The sequence below is a fragment of the Pocillopora damicornis genome, chromosome 9, assembly GCF_964200805.1.
Source record: "Pocillopora damicornis chromosome 9, jaPocDami1.2, whole genome shotgun sequence".
Lineage (NCBI taxonomy): Eukaryota > Metazoa > Cnidaria > Anthozoa > Scleractinia > Pocilloporidae > Pocillopora > Pocillopora damicornis.
In genome coordinates, this window is record NC_142678.1 from 13,491,171 (window position 1) to 13,507,489 (window position 16,319).

General features: G+C 39.9%; 2 protein-coding genes across 2 annotated transcripts; both read right to left on the bottom strand.

The window, feature by feature from the left end:
* Positions 1–2,476: 2,476 nt before the first annotated feature.
* Positions 2,477–2,914, bottom strand: LOC149040249 (low molecular weight phosphotyrosine protein phosphatase-like). The gene has a single exon (XM_089181537.1). It carries the CDS (start codon positions 2,912–2,914, stop codon positions 2,477–2,479), a length of 438 nt encoding a protein of 145 aa, XP_089037663.1.
* A 6,913-nt stretch (positions 2,915–9,827) lies between these two features.
* On the bottom strand, positions 9,828–11,811 carry LOC149040250 (zinc finger MYM-type protein 1-like). Its single transcript, XM_089183016.1, has one exon. The coding sequence runs from the start codon at positions 11,177–11,179 to the stop codon at positions 10,019–10,021; it is 1,161 nt and encodes a 386-aa protein (XP_089039142.1). The 5' UTR covers positions 11,180–11,811; the 3' UTR covers positions 9,828–10,018.
* Between the last annotated feature and the right edge of the window lie 4,508 nt (positions 11,812–16,319).

A 16,319-nucleotide genomic window follows, 5' to 3' on the forward strand; every position in this document is an offset into this window, starting at 1 on the left:
GCCATAAAATTTTTTATAGCCTATCAGTCACCTCAGTTACACTTTTCCTCCATCTCTAATACAAAGCTTCGTTCTGCCGAAGGGCTAACGCTCGAAACTTCAGCTTTGACGCTTTTTACGGTGGCCAATTTACGATATCAACTCAGTTGATCATATCAAATTACCCTCTCACACAAAGCAGCGAACTAAGCATGTCAACGAATTTCCTCGAGGTCTCCAAAAAAGTACTTAAGGTGTGAAAGGAGGAAAATAGTGAAGCAAAAAATAAAAAGAGAAAAAAGACTCAAGAACTCCGGCTCGAGAGATAGCTTCGTTGATTCATAAGACTGATTTCTTTTGGGGGGAGGAGGGGGGTCAAATGGGTTTTGTCGAATGTAGCAATGCAATAGAGCCAAGAGAGAAAGGGTTGAGAAAGCAGAAAAAATCGTTATGACAGGAAATAAAACGATAAGAAACTCTGGCATGAGTCACTGAAGCGTCATTCGCGATTTAGACTATCGTCAATCCAAATTACTGTCGTCACCCTACCACAGAAGATCTCACAAGAATGAGGAAATGAATCAGCTATTTGAAAAGGATTTATCGTTCCCAAACGAATTATTCTGCCCTCTGGCGTCAGAAAAAAAGAGCTCCATTATCGCAATAGAGCCATAATTCACGAAAGGATGTTTCAATCTATAGCCTCTACTTACGAGTGTGAAAACAGGTTTTTGCCTTCACAAATGAACGGACGGACGGGGACAACTCTTAAAAACTCTTCTGGGTAAAGGCTTTCCTTGGGGGCACTCGCTGGCTGCGGGAAGGTAACCGGAATCTATTACGGTTGCTGACTATCCTTGAGAGAATGACTAACAACAACAGGGCTGGCTCCAACGTAGATTTATTCTGCAAGCTCTACTACAATTTTGACCAGAACGGACCTGGCCAGGGCTGGTTCAACCCCGTTCTTCTCTCACCTTTCTCTTACTCTCTTCCTAACCGCTAAGCTTTACAGAACAGTCCTATTTAAACCTAACGTACATGGATAACGTAATGCCATGAATAATCTAAAGGATCATGTAATCTACTACACTATTGGCTAAGTAGGAATTTCGCCTTTTGCAACATTAATTACTTTAAAGAGTTCCGGTGGATAACAGTTACACAAAAGGACATGACAGGTGGCTGTTACAGTTTAACACTAACAACAACTGTTTACGGGTGACTGAAGGAGAACTGGTGGCGTTTATGCTTTGCTGAACTAAGCTTTCTACGTTGAATATTGTATTTTAAAGCGTAAGCATGAAAGAACTCGATAACTAAAAATCCTATCGTTACACGAGGCATGGAGGGTCACCACTCCATAAGAAAGCAGCTTCGGGCAACTGACACGTTCATTGCACCAAAAAGGCAAACACGAGAGCGATATTCTTTCAATTCTACCAGGTACCTCGCTTGCCAGTATCTTCCCTGTGAGAAACTGCTTGTAACAACTCAACTACTCTCATCAGCCTGAACTTAGGTGGGTCATGAAACAATGATTTCTGAAACCTGTAGTCAACGCACACGTACTCAACCAAATCACTCCTATTCTGGCAGATATCAGAAGAAATTGGCAAAATACCTTTAAAAAATTCAGCATGTTTTTGGACTGCTAGGAAAAAAAATAAAACGAAACAACAAAGATAAAAACGAGATTATGGAATGTGCAGAACAGCCGTGGGTACAAGAGCTCCCGGAATTTCTCATTCCTCAAATAGTTTTTTTTTCCCTAAATATTTGAAAGTACTTGTTTCTGTCGGGAGAATTTCGATTCAGCTGCCACAAGGGTAGCTACTATATATGACTCTCAGAAATCACGTTTCTAGGAATTCCCGCTTAAAATGATGTTAGGGTTTTAAGATCCACTGAATTAAAACTCTTACTTCCGTTGAAAATGTTTACCGTCATTTTTTAGCCAATATTGATCTTTTTGATATACGGCGTTTTTGTATGACAGACGGCTAATAACTTTTTTACATAACAATCATTTTGGTCGAAAACATTTTGAGCCGGGGCTTATAGGTTGCGATTTCAAAGTCGTCTAGTAATACCTAAATTACAATTATTCCTTGCGAGTTACATGAAAAAAGTCCGTCATCTTCTCTGCATATGTTACGCGTCAGTTATTCAGCTGGCATTTGTTGCTTTGAATTATGTAAAAACGGTAAAAGAGAAAAAAATTACATTATTAGATTTAGATTACCATAACATATGTAGAAACCTTTTACCTTTAATGAGATGGTCGCGCGAAGTATGTTCTAAACGTCGTCAAAATGCTTTCAAATAGATTTTGATTGCAACATTTTTTTTCACGTAAAGGAATTAAGAAACTAGTAAAGTTAATGTAAAGTGTTCGTTTACTTTTCTTGCGAGTAATTACCAGTTATTTCATCCATAATCAAAACTACAACAAAATTCTCGAACGTAATCGGTTATCACCAGCTCGATTTGAGCATTACTGGAAAGTTAACACGTCATGCCTGTGTAAGTGGACAGCACGCTGCTGTCTCGCATATCGCCGAGTTAACTGTTGTTCTATTTTATAAAAAACGTGTAATCGCGCAGTGCCGTCATTTGGCTTAAAAGTTTCATTAAGACCTCGTACATTGCTCTTATCAAAGGCCAACATTACATCCAAACGACGAAAATCATCCTCGTTTACTTGTCTTGCTCGGTGGTTGCTAACAATTCCATGTTTCTTCAACACTTGCAACCCTCGTTCGTTCGATGGGAGTCCTTCACGGACAACATGAGTTCCAGCGCTTTCAATCTCCCAACCGTTCCTATCTTCACGTTCCTGTATAAGGTGCCTTAAAATCGCTTTAGCTGTAGGAGAACGACAAGTGCTCCATCGACAAACGAACAGGATTTTTCGATATTTAGAATCCGCCATCTTTGATTGCAACAAGGCGAATAAATGGTAAAGTGCCTCTATCCTAATTTGCAGCTTGTCAGAAGGGAAAATTTTTCAAATTATTGATCGTGTACGCGCACTGGGAATCAACCAACCTGAAAACATCTGGACGCTCTTTCTTTCAAGTTCTCGAATAACGACGGCTATAAACACCGAATTTTATTCAAATCGTTCGAATCCTGTGATGTAACTAACGAAAAGTTTATGTTTCTTTTCAAATGAAGGATACTCATTGGGTAGAGTGCCTTGCACCACAAACGTGGAGGGTAAGAAAGAGGAAGCTCGGAGAACAGAAGGCAGAAGCTTAAGAGGGCGGAAGAAGGGATCTACACATGGCAGGAAGCGGGAGCAGAAATCGAAAAGGCACTCGATTGTTGTTTCTTACTGCTCATCAACCAATGAAAAACCTGTACCCAGCAAAGGGTTTTTTTCCCACTTAATTCCATTTAAGGTCTACCGAAGCATTAAAGATAATTTCATTCGAGAGGAAACATAAAATTGAAATCAGCCGGTGTAGTAAGATACCTCTCGAAGTCGGTTACGTCATACGTCATGAATGAGAGAACATGAAACATGTAAACAGTGTCAGCAGTCGGAATTATTCGGCGAGCAGAGCGAGTTAGGTCCAACGTCGTCTAAGGCCATATTGCTCAGCCTCAGTATTTTTGTATGTGGCAATGAAAAATCAGTCCTCGTTTCTGCAAATATTTATGTTAAAATCACACAATCACATAGCTGAATCATACCGCTAGTGAACAAATGTATCATAGAATGTATGAACAACTTTTAAAACTTTCTGCAGAGGTTTTAAAAAGATCTCAATTTCTCGAAGAAATCAGAGTAGTTTTAAAGTGTGACTTGGAGACCAGCCGAACAATAATGTGCAATAACAGTCTATCAGCGCTTAAACTGAACGCTCAAAAATGCAAACGGTTTAACAATGGATGAGTAGTGACTTGAATCGCTCGTTGGAGCTAGCTTTCATACAGCTCACGACAACAGCTGCTTCCGGCGAAGAGCGAAAATTTAACATGATGGATATGAAATTAGTTCAATTAATGGTCCTTTCAATCAAACTGAAGACGGGAGTAATACAAAGAGGGGCAGGAGTTGGGAAACAAAGGGTTGCAAACGAACTAGAGATGGGAGAACGTGGTACGGGAAGTTGGAGGCTGTGGGGTAAGAGTCGTATTCGAAGTTCAACGAAATCATACAAAAAAGAAGAACATAAGGGAAAACAAGAACAAATTCAGCGAGTGATAAGATTTACTGATCATATTTCAGTTTCCACTAAATACAAAAAAATTACACTTTTCATTAGCGAGCAAGAGTTCCATCTTGCCCGCTTGAGTAGCCAAGCAGAACAAAGGATTCACATCATCTCACCCACGTGCTCTGCCAGCTTTGAAATAATTAGCATTTACTGACAAGTTTAATTTGATCTCCAAGGATCATCATACTAATTTTTCACCATTTGATTTTGTCACGCGACAAAGTTCACAGCAGAAATTAGTCTTATTTAAAAATTGTCACGCAGGAAACAACAGCTAAATGAAATAATAAATTTGATTAATAAAACATTCGACAAGAAAAGCATAAGTGTTCAAAACTACTTAAGCAAACATTAGGCCTATCACAGCCGTAACTGTCCACGCATTATGCTTAACAGACGGACAACGGCTAATGTTAAAATCATCGAAAGGCAGGAACACCATGATTAAAATATAAAATAACGCACATACATGTGAGAGAGACTGGATATCAAGCCCTTTCACACACACAAGAGAATCACATTCAACTTCTCCTTACAATACCCATACATTATCCAGTAAACAGGTAATGAGAATAAACAAATATCTCAGCTTATTGTTGTGTCAGATCGTATCACCTTGCCATGCATGACGAGCTTTGCTCACCAAAAGAATTTATGCAAATGAGGCTGAGGCGGATCTGAGATCCGCCTGGCAATTATTAACTGTAAGAGAAGAACTGACTTCGCGCCCACAGAACGACCGAGGTGTTGCGGATGAATTTTCAGTAATTACTTTTTTGGCACTTTTCGGCGTCCAAATTGCATGGCGAGAGTAACCCAAAACCTTAAGCAGACCCTTCTTGTCACAATACGAATGTTTTCCAGATAGGGACACGCGTTAATGTCAGCTCCACTCGCGTGATTGCATTTTTCAAGGTTAAACCCTCGCGTGGATCTAACAACTCAAGTTTACTTCAAAGCGCACAATGTAAGCCAAAGTAATTTTATAATTTAACTCCATGATCGAAATTTTGTTTACAAAGGATAATAATGGATCGACATCGACCTAGAGCGTCAGCTTCACTCGCGGGGAGTCAACCATTTTCTCTTGCCCCTTGCGCAACATAGAATGCAAATTTGCTGACCCACTCTGTTGATACACACAACTCGACAGTCGTTAAGAGTTGAAAAAGATGAAGTTTTTTTACCAAAACCATGTGTTTCCGATTTTTAAACGCTAACAAATATGTAGTAATGGTATGTCCACTCCGGAAAATAATACCGCAAACAACAGCAAGCCCTAACCGCGATGAGAACACTCATGGATCACACAGCGCAACAGAACTCATTTTGTTTGTTTGTTTGGGTTTTTTCCGATAATATTGGCCTGTAAAGAAATATGTAATGGAGTTATTTTGTACCCTCCGCCGGCACCATATAATTGGCTAAATGCTAAGGAAGTAATATACTTTAAAGAGATCATTAAAGGAGTAAAATCTTTAGAAAAATTTTTCCTGCTGGGGTTTCCTGGCGCGCCACTGCGAACACAGCGAACCTCATGTATAAGGCTGCGAGAAAATAAACAAAGACAAGTAGAAAAAGTTCTTTACTCACAAATCTCTTTTACAATCTATGACCGATTTTACATCTCGTGTCTGAAGCAAGAGTTGGAAATGTAAATGCAATTTAATACGTTACGAGAAGAGGTATTTTACTCGTTGGTAATTTTATTCCTAAATTCGTTATTTATTTTTATTGAAAAATCACGGGATTTGAGGACAGACACCACCAAGGCAAACACAACATCGACGTAAAAATTACCAGTCAACGGAACGTGCACTTATGATGTGTAATTAAGTTAAGGTTGGTTGGTCATCTAAACAGGAAAACTATCTTTTTCTATTAAAACAATCATTGCTTTTTCATCACGGCTTTTCGCAATTAACGTTCAATTAAATCTGCAAAGGAAAAAAATCAAGACAAGTAAATTTAATTATGTCGCAATTCAAAATTAGTTTGTCATAAGAGAGAGACAGAACCAAATAAAAAAAAGGAAAGATTTTGCCTTCAGATAACAACAGCCCAAATAGGACTGACTACCCAAGAGAGACAGAACCAGGTGAAAAAAAAGGGAAAGGTTCTGCCTTCAGATAACAACAGCCCAAATAGGACTGACTACCCAAGAGAGACAGAACCAGGTGAAAAAAAGGGAAAGGTTCTGCTTTCAGATAACAACAGCCCAAATAGGACTGACTACCCAAGAGAGACAGAGCCAGTTGAAAAAAAGGGAAAGGTTCTGCCTTCAGATAACAACAGCCCAAACAGGACTGACTACCCAAGAAGGACAGAACCAGGTGAAAAAAAGGGAAAGGTTCTGCCTTCAGATAACAACAGCCCAAACAGGACTGACTACCCAAGAGGGACAGAACCAGGTGAAAAAAAAAGGAAAGGTTCTGCCTTCAGATAACAACAGCCCAAATAGGACTGACTACCCAAGAGAGACAGAGCCAGGTGGAAAAAAAGGAAAGGTTCTGCCTTCAGATAACAACAGCTCAAATAGGACTGACTACCCAAGAGAGACAGAACCAGGTGAAAAAAAGGAAAGGTTCTGCCTTCAGATAACAACAACCCAAACAGGACTGACTACCCAAGAGAGACAGAACCAGGTGAAAAAAAGGGAAAGGTTCTGCCTTCAGATAACAACAGCCCAAACAGGACTGACTACCCAAGAGAGACAGAACCAGGTGAAAATCAAAGTGCTCTGTGAGCAAACTCGTGAATTGATACATGATTTTTTAGATTATGTTTAATGTTATCTGGTTTAGGGAATTTTGTGGTTGATTGTCATATCTAGAGTACGAGCAGTAGTTCAGTGTTCGCTAATGTAGCAAAGAAACAAAGTAACGTTGGGATAAGAAGGCATTACAATTGAAATGATCATGCTATTACATTTGACAAGGTGGATGATGTCATGTGTTTTAAACGTCTATCATTTTTGTTTCTGGCTCAAAAGAAAAGGTTGGAAGTAAATGTGGGTGAAAAGTGAAATTTACTGTCTTTCGTTGTAAATATTAGAAAATCAAGGCAATACTGTCTTAATGAAAACATTAACGATTCCCTCTTTATCAAATAAGACAAACGGAAACGAGTTTTGAGTGATATAACTAAACCAAGCCTGCCACCCTCATTTTGGATCTCCGCCTGGGTAGATTTAAGTCACGTGCTAGGCAACGTATAAACAATAACAAGATAGAATTTCATTTCAGGCCTGTTTATCAATTTTGTGGTGTGTAACTTTCGCATTTTAGTACGTTGTAGGTATGTTGAATCTTCAAATTGTCTTGAAACTTAAAAGAAAATTGTTCTTTAAAAATTCACTGAAAATCGGTAGCTAAAATTGTTTGTTTAGGTGTTATTTGATTTTCGTGTTAACTTGTTCTTTCGTCAGTCGCCGGCATCTTTTGTTGCTTCACACAGGAAAAACACACGCGACGAAACGTAATGATCAATTTTGTCCTCAATCTCACGCTATAACAGAAAAAGCTTTTATACATCTGTAAATTCCGAGCGCTTCGCAGTGAGTGATATTTTCAATGAATCTTCGGATTGTTTTCAAGTTCAAGGATTGTAAATTACAATTTTATGAAAAACGAAGATTGTTCTGTTATTTCAGTGTGAATCCTTGCATGCCTGCCAGTCGCTGGCGCCGCTTGTTGAAACTAAAACGAAAAAAAAAACTCTTTTAAGATTATCATTGGCTTCTTTTTCATTCCACCACAATTCTTAGCAACAAAGGTCGCCATTTCGTCTGTTTATTGCTCGCCAAAAACTATCAAATGCACTCAAAAGCCTAAAATCTAAAAAAAGTTTACAGGAATCGACCAATCGAGCGAGCGAGCGAGCGAGCGAATGCCATTCCCCACATCGTATCTATAACTCGCTCTTGCGCATGCGCGCAATTCACGAGTTAAAAAGGGAAAGGTTCTGCCTTCAGATAACAACAGCCCAAACAGGACTGACTACCCAAGAGAGACAGAACCAGGTGAAAGAAAAAAGGAAAGGTTCTGCCTTCAGATAACAACAGCCCAAACAGGACTGACTACCCAAGAGAGACAGAACCAGGTGAAAAAAAAAAGGAAAGGTTCTGCCTTCAGATAACAACAGCTCACATACGATTGACAAAACCGGGAAAAAAATTAAAAAATGAAGGTTCTTCCCTCACGGAGATAAGTCTGATTACAGGAGAGAGTGGGTAAGAAATAACAAAAGAACGAGAGTATCTTCAGGATTCTGCTTTCGAAACTGCGAAATAGTACAGTACGATTAGTAAGAAAACACACTAACCTGCCAAGAGCGCGTCATCTTACAGGGAAGGAATATTTGAGCTGTGATGTCAGGGTTCATTCCATAATTAGTTCATCTTGCTCATGTTAGGTTTCAACAGTTTGATAATACACCATGTGATTTTAAGCATCTGTCACCGAACTATCACAGAAATAATTCCTTCTCTTGCTTCGAAAGCACAGAAATAAAGGTAAACCTTGCTTTGCTGATTAAATGGTTTGGGCATCATCATTTTCCGCTCAAAGGTTATTAAGCAGCGAGATTTATCGCGCGTCATCATATAGCTCTAGACAGATATTATCAGGCATACAACCTTATCTAAAAGCCAAATTGGACAGGCCAGCGAGTAGAATTTCTTCCTCGCGAAGTTTTACACAGTTAAGACCTTACCTTGAGGAAAGAACGATGGCCCCTTTTCGCAGATACCGCCGAATATACTCGTACCTTCGCACAGAATTTTCGCGGGATAAGTTCCCGCGCTAACCTGATGATTGGGACTTACTAAAATGATATTTTATACTGAAAGAGCTCCTCAGTATGGACGCCAGAAAAGTATTATCAAAATATCTACCCAATCGTTTCAAGTGTTAAATGATACTCTTGTATCTCCAGAACATACTGCAGTCGAAATCTCTCTTGAAAACAAGGTCCTTACCGAGCGGCTCACGTCACCGGCTTCCATGTTGACTTAGGGTCAAAGGTCTGATCAGAGTGAAATATAAGTAGGCTAACACAATTTAATTTTGGTATTGTCGTGACAGAATAGATAATCGCTCTTTGCGTCACAAACCAATAAATCTGTAGATCACGAACAAAACATGCTGGGTACAATAACTGTTACTTGATAGTCATGTCACGCACTACAACCAGGCTATCCTCAAATGCCATGACACACTACGGCTTAGCTAAGCCGTTCTTGTCGCTGAATCATTCTACAATTATGAAAATTGCCATTCACGCCATGAATGCGTAGTTATCTCCAAAGAGAAAATTGTGCAAAAGAGTCCTAAATTTACGTAGCACTCCTAACGCGCAAGCCGCGCGGATCCTCGCGCCTGTTTACATTTAAATTGTTAACTTCAATTAATTTCACGCTCGAAGCCAAACACCTCGCTTTCACTTGCTAATTGAGCCCTCTCGCTTTACTTTGACAAGCCTATGGATCATTTTACGCATCCCTGGTGAGAATTCTTTTCTTGAGCAAAGCTCGTCATGCATAAACAAAAATATTTCCTCGCATTACAAAGAGATATATGGCAGTTACAATGTGCAATTTTATCAATACATCTAAACATAGGCGTACGGGCATTTTTTTGCCAGGGGGGGCGGTGAACCATTTGCCCAAAAAATTCTCACAAGTTGCCCAAATTTTTACGAAACAGTTGGAAGGAAACGAGGGTCATACGATGCACTAACAATGGCCTACATATGAAGTGAAAATATTCTTACCTATGAATCTATCATATGAGCTCAAAAAACACTAAAACTTAAAAGAAATAACTGTCTCTGCCATTTCGACGACCGAAGATATCAATGATACGATCCATGTCATTGTTGACTACAGAGTTGGCATACGCCCTTTCAATGTTGATAAGTGCAATGTTACTGACACGTTGTTGCCCCATGGTGCTGCGGAGGTAAGTTTTCAATCTGCGCAACTCACTGAATGATCGCTCTGCTGAACACGATGTAGCAGGTATCACTGCAAGGATATGCACCACACTGGAAAACTCTGGAAACCTATCGAATAGATCATTCTCACGCATTGTCTCTAGCATTTCTGAAACAGTCGTGTAGCCCAATCCGCGTACATGACGAAAACTCGCGTACATTTTCTGCTCGGCTTCCAGAATCTCGCCGTCGATGTTGTAAAACTTAGCAATGCGGGAGAAGCTTTCTTTATCAGGTGTTTCACTGTGGCAGATATTTCCCAAAGCAAAGAGGATATCCTGGTCATTTCTGCTAAACCTGAGCTCAAGCACGGACAGCACCTTGTCGATGGAAGCATAGTAGGTGTTAATACAGTGGTGCGATTCCGGTGTCAGCTGCGTTTGTCGTTCACCTACAAGGGCTTGAAGGCGGAGCGATGGCGTCTGTCTGGGTGCCCTGGCCTCTCGTAATTCAAACTCAGAATTGGTCAGCCACTTCTTAATTTTCAGACCCATTGCTGATGCTAACTGCCATACGCTGTTGAAACTTTCTTCATTCCGACACTGGCGTAGGGTCTGAATGGTCATGTCGGCATTTCTACGAGCGGAGATGACGTCAACCGTCTTCCCCTGAAGATATCGACACAAACTACTGGTGTTGCTCAGGATTACTTTCAGCAAACACAGTCCGAAGATAAACTCCAAGTCACAAATGGCGGTCAACAAGGCTCTGCTCTCAGAGTAGGTTTTCGGATCTTTGTCTGCAGACAGCGTGAGCAGGGCTTTTACAATACGTTCTATTTGCCCGTATACGGCTTTTACGGCTTCCCACCGGCATGACCATCGCATGGCACTCAATGACTTCAGCGTCAGTTTCAGATCCTCGCCTTGTACTTCTGTGTCACTAAACAGGGCGTGTCGTTTGGGACTCGCATCTAAAAAGTTGTGCAGAGCCTGGATAGTCCCCAAAGCGTTTTGCAGTGGTTCAATCTGTGTCATAGTATCCTGAAGTGCGAGGTTGAGCACATGCCCGTAACAGTGGACGTAGATACCGAACTTTTTGGTATGTATAGTGTACAAAAAAGCTCGTCACGTGCTAGGCAACCGCTGTCTCGTGTGAATTTAACAGTTTCCACGGTCGCGTAACTTTTTACGAAACTACGGGCGTAAATTTAACTGGCTTTAGGCACTTAAAGCCCATGGTAGAGCCAGTTAAATTCACACGAGACAGTGGTTGCCTAGCACGTGACTCCGATCTTCTGAGAGTCTCCAGTCGATAATCTACGATATTATTTTACAAAGCTATGCGGAAATTGATTCTAATTAATTTACAACACCAGCTAGTGCAGTGCGGTACAGTACAGTACAATGCCCAAGAACAAACACAAAAAATAGAAATACGTATATCAACCTATAACCCCCCCTTACTAATGACCAGAAGCTCGTCACGTGCTAGGCAACCGCTTTCTCGTGTGAATTTAACTGGCTTTCCATTTTTAAATTCAGGTAAAAATAGAAAATATCTATCTATTTCAATAAAAAACTTGAAAACATCTTTAAAAACTGGCTTTGCCCAAATTTCTCTTGCTGCCCAAAAAATCTGAATTGCCCAAAATTTTGGGGGGGCTGCAGCCCCCCCCCGCCCCCCCGGCCCGTACGCCTATGCCCAGCTGTAATGTGTTTTACTTATACTGAGTTCTTTCTTTACCTTGTTACCCGTAAATAACTGTTATACCACAACTGGATTTGGAACGGGTTCCTTCAACCAAATTACTATTTATCGGGTTATGGCCCTACACACAAACGATGTAATTTACATCTAGAATGATTGGAATCCCTTCTCACAGCATGGGTTGAAAAGCGAGCCGTGTGAACTCAGAGGGTGAAAGACTGAGGTGTTATTTATAGACTCAAACCCATACGCTAAATCAAACATATATCGTTATCGTCCGGCTTTGCACTTTACAGTTGGCAAAGGAAGGCTACGGAACATAACCTATCTTTTGTTATGAATAATTTGTGTCTTAGGCACGTTTCTGCCATTGAAGTGTATATAATTAACATAAAGACCATGTACGGAATGTACTCCAGACAACCGCGATTTTTAAGACTGTTTCTTATATTTTTATTGTCAGCGAGAAGAACTTGAAATCTGAAACATTTCTCAAAGTTGCCACTGTTGTCAAACACCTTTATTGTCAATTTACAGTCCACTACAAAATTTTGCCCGCGTGTCTCACGAATCATTTCTATCCAGTGCTCCTCTTCACCATCCTGATCAAGTATCCATGATACATTACGATGCTCCATATCCTGTTTACGCAATGCCTTAGCTATTCTTACATCATGCAGCAAGTCAACTTTTTCTTCTCATGTATCAACTGTGAGCCATTCCAGGAGCAGTAAACTCCTACTGCGTGAAACTTTAGGCGAGACAATTGACGGGACAGACACCGGAAATGATTCTCTTTGTTCTTCTTTAATGATTACACAAACCCCTTAAGGGCATTGATTCCTGTCTTGAGCTGTACTTTAAGAATTTCCTGAACCGCTGATAGACTGCGTTTAGCTCTTAAATACACATTTTACTTGCTTCTGCACTGAGCATTCACGCGACTGTCTAATTTCTGGTTGGTACTGTAACCATCACTCGGTTCAGCATTTCTAAGATGTGGTCCGATGTTTATAGTGCCTTCCTTCTACATAGCTCGACAACTGTGCCATGTGACCCCTCCTGGTTAAACAAGTTGTCTTAGAACACAAGCATAAACATTTACTCAATAAAACATGGAAAAAATATCATAACAGCAATGAATTTAAATTTCTGGACACGATAAACAACTAAAGCGAAGCAGTGGAAAGACCAGGACTGAAAAACCAGCCCTAAATCCTGAACAAATCCAAGAATGATAAAAGTCCAACAGAAGCTATGAATTTCCCAAGGAAAATAAACAGCTTTACAATTCAGCAATTACAAACGTGATCTATGAGATAACCCTCTTGATAAAAAAGCATTCCATAAAATACGGAAGTTTTTAAGAATATTGAATAAGTTTGTCCCAACTTTCAACTTATATTTCTCATAACATGTACAGAAAGATTCATAGGGCCATAAAATTTTCATAACTTGTCAGTCAGCTCAGTTAAACTTATCCTCCACCTCTAATGCAAAACTTCGTTCTGCCGAAGGGCTAACGCTATGAAACCTCAGCTTCGAAACTCCTTACGGAGGCCAATCCACGATAGCAACTCAGTTGATGATACGAATTTTTTTTTTTGGGGGGGGGAGGGGGGTAAAAACAGTTTTGTTGAATATAGCAATGCCAATAGAACCAAGAACGAAAGGGCTGGGAAAGCAGAAAAAATTTTATGACACGAAATAAAACAATAAGTAATTCTAGCATGAGTCACAGAAGTGTCATTCGCAATTTAGACAATCGTCAATCCAAATTACTGGGGCCACCCGTACCCTACCACAACAGATCTCACAAGAATGAGAAAATGAGTCAGCTATCTGAAAAAGGATTCAACTTTCCCAGAAAAATTCTGTCCTCTGGCGTCAGAAAAAAAAAGAGCTCCATTTGCGCAATTGAGCCTCTAGTTCACTAAAGGATGTTTCAATCTAGCCTCTTCTTACGAGGCATGGAGAGTCACCACTCCATAAGAAAGCAGCTTTGGCAACTGACTCGTTCATTGCACCAAAAATGCAAACACGACATCAATATTCTTCCAATTCTACCAGTTATCCCGTTTGCCAGAATCCTAACGGTGAGAAACTGGTTATAACAACTCAACTAATCTCATCAGCCTGAATTTAGGTGGGTAAACAATGATCACAGAAACCTGAGGTCATCGAACACGTACGCAGCCAAACCACTCCTATTCTGGCAGATATCAGTAGAAATTGGCAAAGTACCTTTAAAAAGTTCTGCATGTTTTTGGACTGTTAGGAAAGAAAATAAAACAAAACAACAAATATAAAAACGAGAATATGGAAATGTGCAGAACGGCCATGGGTAAAAGAGCTCCCGGAATTTCTTTGTTGTTGCTTTTTTTTTTTCTAAATATTAGAAAATTTCTCGTTTCTGATGGGAGAGTTTCGATTCAACTGCCACAAGGGTAGTTACTATATATGACCCTCAGAAATCACATTTGTAGGATTCTCCTCTTAAAATGATGTTAAGGTTCTAATATCCACCGAATTAAAAGTGTAATTTCCGGTGAAAAATGTTTACCGTCATTTTTTTCATTTTTTTAGCCAGTATTGATCTTTTTGATATACGTTTTTGTATAACAGACGACGAAAAATTTTTTAGTCGGAAACATTTTGAGCCGGGGCTTACCAATTGTAATAATTACAATGTGCTCTAGTCATATCTAAAATACATTTATTCCTTGCGAGTTACATGGAAAAAATCCGTCATCTTCTCTGTATATGTTACGCCGCCGTTATTCAGCTGGCATCTATTGCTTTGAAATATGTACAAACAGTGAAAAAGGGAAAAAACGGAATAATTTTATTTAGATTACCATAACATATGTAGAAACCTTTACCTTAAATGAGATGGTCGCGCCCAGGATGTTCTAAACGTCGTCAAAATGTTTTCAAATATATTTTGATTTTTTCTCGTAAATGAATTCAGAAACTAGTAAGTTAATGTTTAGTATTCGTTTAATTTTCTTGAGTGTAATCACCAGTTGTTTCATACAAAATCGCACCTCAGACTCGGTAATGCGTCGATCAATTCGAAGCTTCAACATCTTTTCCCCCCCCCCCCTCCCCGCCGCTGAACATTTGATTGTTGTCCGTACCAGGGTGGGGTGAAAAGCTTAAACCAGAACTCTAAAGTCTTTCCAGCGGAATAAGCGTGGTTTGTAATTTGATATGGAGGCTCTTAATGATAAGATACTAAAAAAGGGAAGATCAGATCCAGCATTTGGGTGAGGAATTAAAAAATAACTTTGACTTTAGGAGGCGGGAATTTGAGCGAACCAATCTTGAAAAGTTCAAATGCCCGGGGGCTGCCCTTTGCATCTGACGCTTCGAATTGATCGACGCATGAACGTTTGACTGATTAACTTTTCAGGACAGGAATAAACCCGTTGGTAACATATCAGCGGGCTATGTCAAACAAGGCTGTCTGAGTAAAATTTCCGTAAACTCTTCCCTTCTGCGTTAAAATTATTTTGAACTGAAGTAACTCAGAGTGGTTTCTTTACATTCATTCAAAGCCGAATCGCGAGCACTTTGCATCCGTTCTTACGGGATGGTTTCTACTTACATGTACAACTGGCCGTTTATACTCCTGGCGCTTCCGTCGCTTTTTATCTCAATCAGTTGCGGTCATGGTAAGTAGTAAGCCTAAAAAACAAGCAGAGGAGCAGTTATTCAAGGAAGCTCAAATAGGACACAAGAAAAAAACAAAAGTGAAACTATCATTCTAAAAAAAGGTTTCTCAACGACCCTATTTGGCAAGTCGGATTAGATGATCGTTTATACTTTCTTTTACGACCTGTGTTTGTTTTTCGAGTTCAAATTTGAATGAAGCCCTTTTCCTTCGATGGATCCATCCAAGTAAAGTAGGTTTGGCGTTAACATCGATCGGATCAACATTCCTTCTCGGAATGAGCTCGGTTGTAATACTCGGTTTGGCCGATTGCTTATCGATTTCGAAAGATCAACCCGATGTATGTTCGTGGAGGCAATGTGTGCAAGGGGCTCGAGCGAAACGGTGGCACATATCGATAAATTAAATGAAACAAACTTTAGCAATCCATGCCAGCTAGTACTGGACCATACAAAGATGTAAGTGAGTTAGTTGTTGAGGTAATGAAAATATCTGGAATCGCTGAATGTCGAAGCCGCAATTAGGAAAGGTGTTTGCGTGGGTAATGTAATTTAAACTGTACGTTTACTCTCAGTTTTTTGTTATTTGCGGTATCGCCAAACGCGTTATGTGTCTGATTTGAAACCTTATGAGTGCTCGAGTGATACAGGCACTGTGCGTTCGGAATTATACTAAGGAGTCCAATTATCCAATCGATCAAAAAAAGAGAGAAAAAAGATAATAATGAAAATATCAAATCGAAATGTTGTTTTTAGGTGGCATGTACACATAAAATTGACTTTGTGGCTGTA

Coding starts and splice junctions, on each gene's coding strand:
- LOC149040250 (XM_089183016.1), bottom strand. CDS start 11,179: ATGACACAGATTGAACCACTGCAAAACGCTTTGGGGACTATCCAGGCT.
- LOC149040249 (XM_089181537.1), bottom strand. CDS start 2,914: ATGGCGGATTCTAAATATCGAAAAATCCTGTTCGTTTGTCGATGGAGC.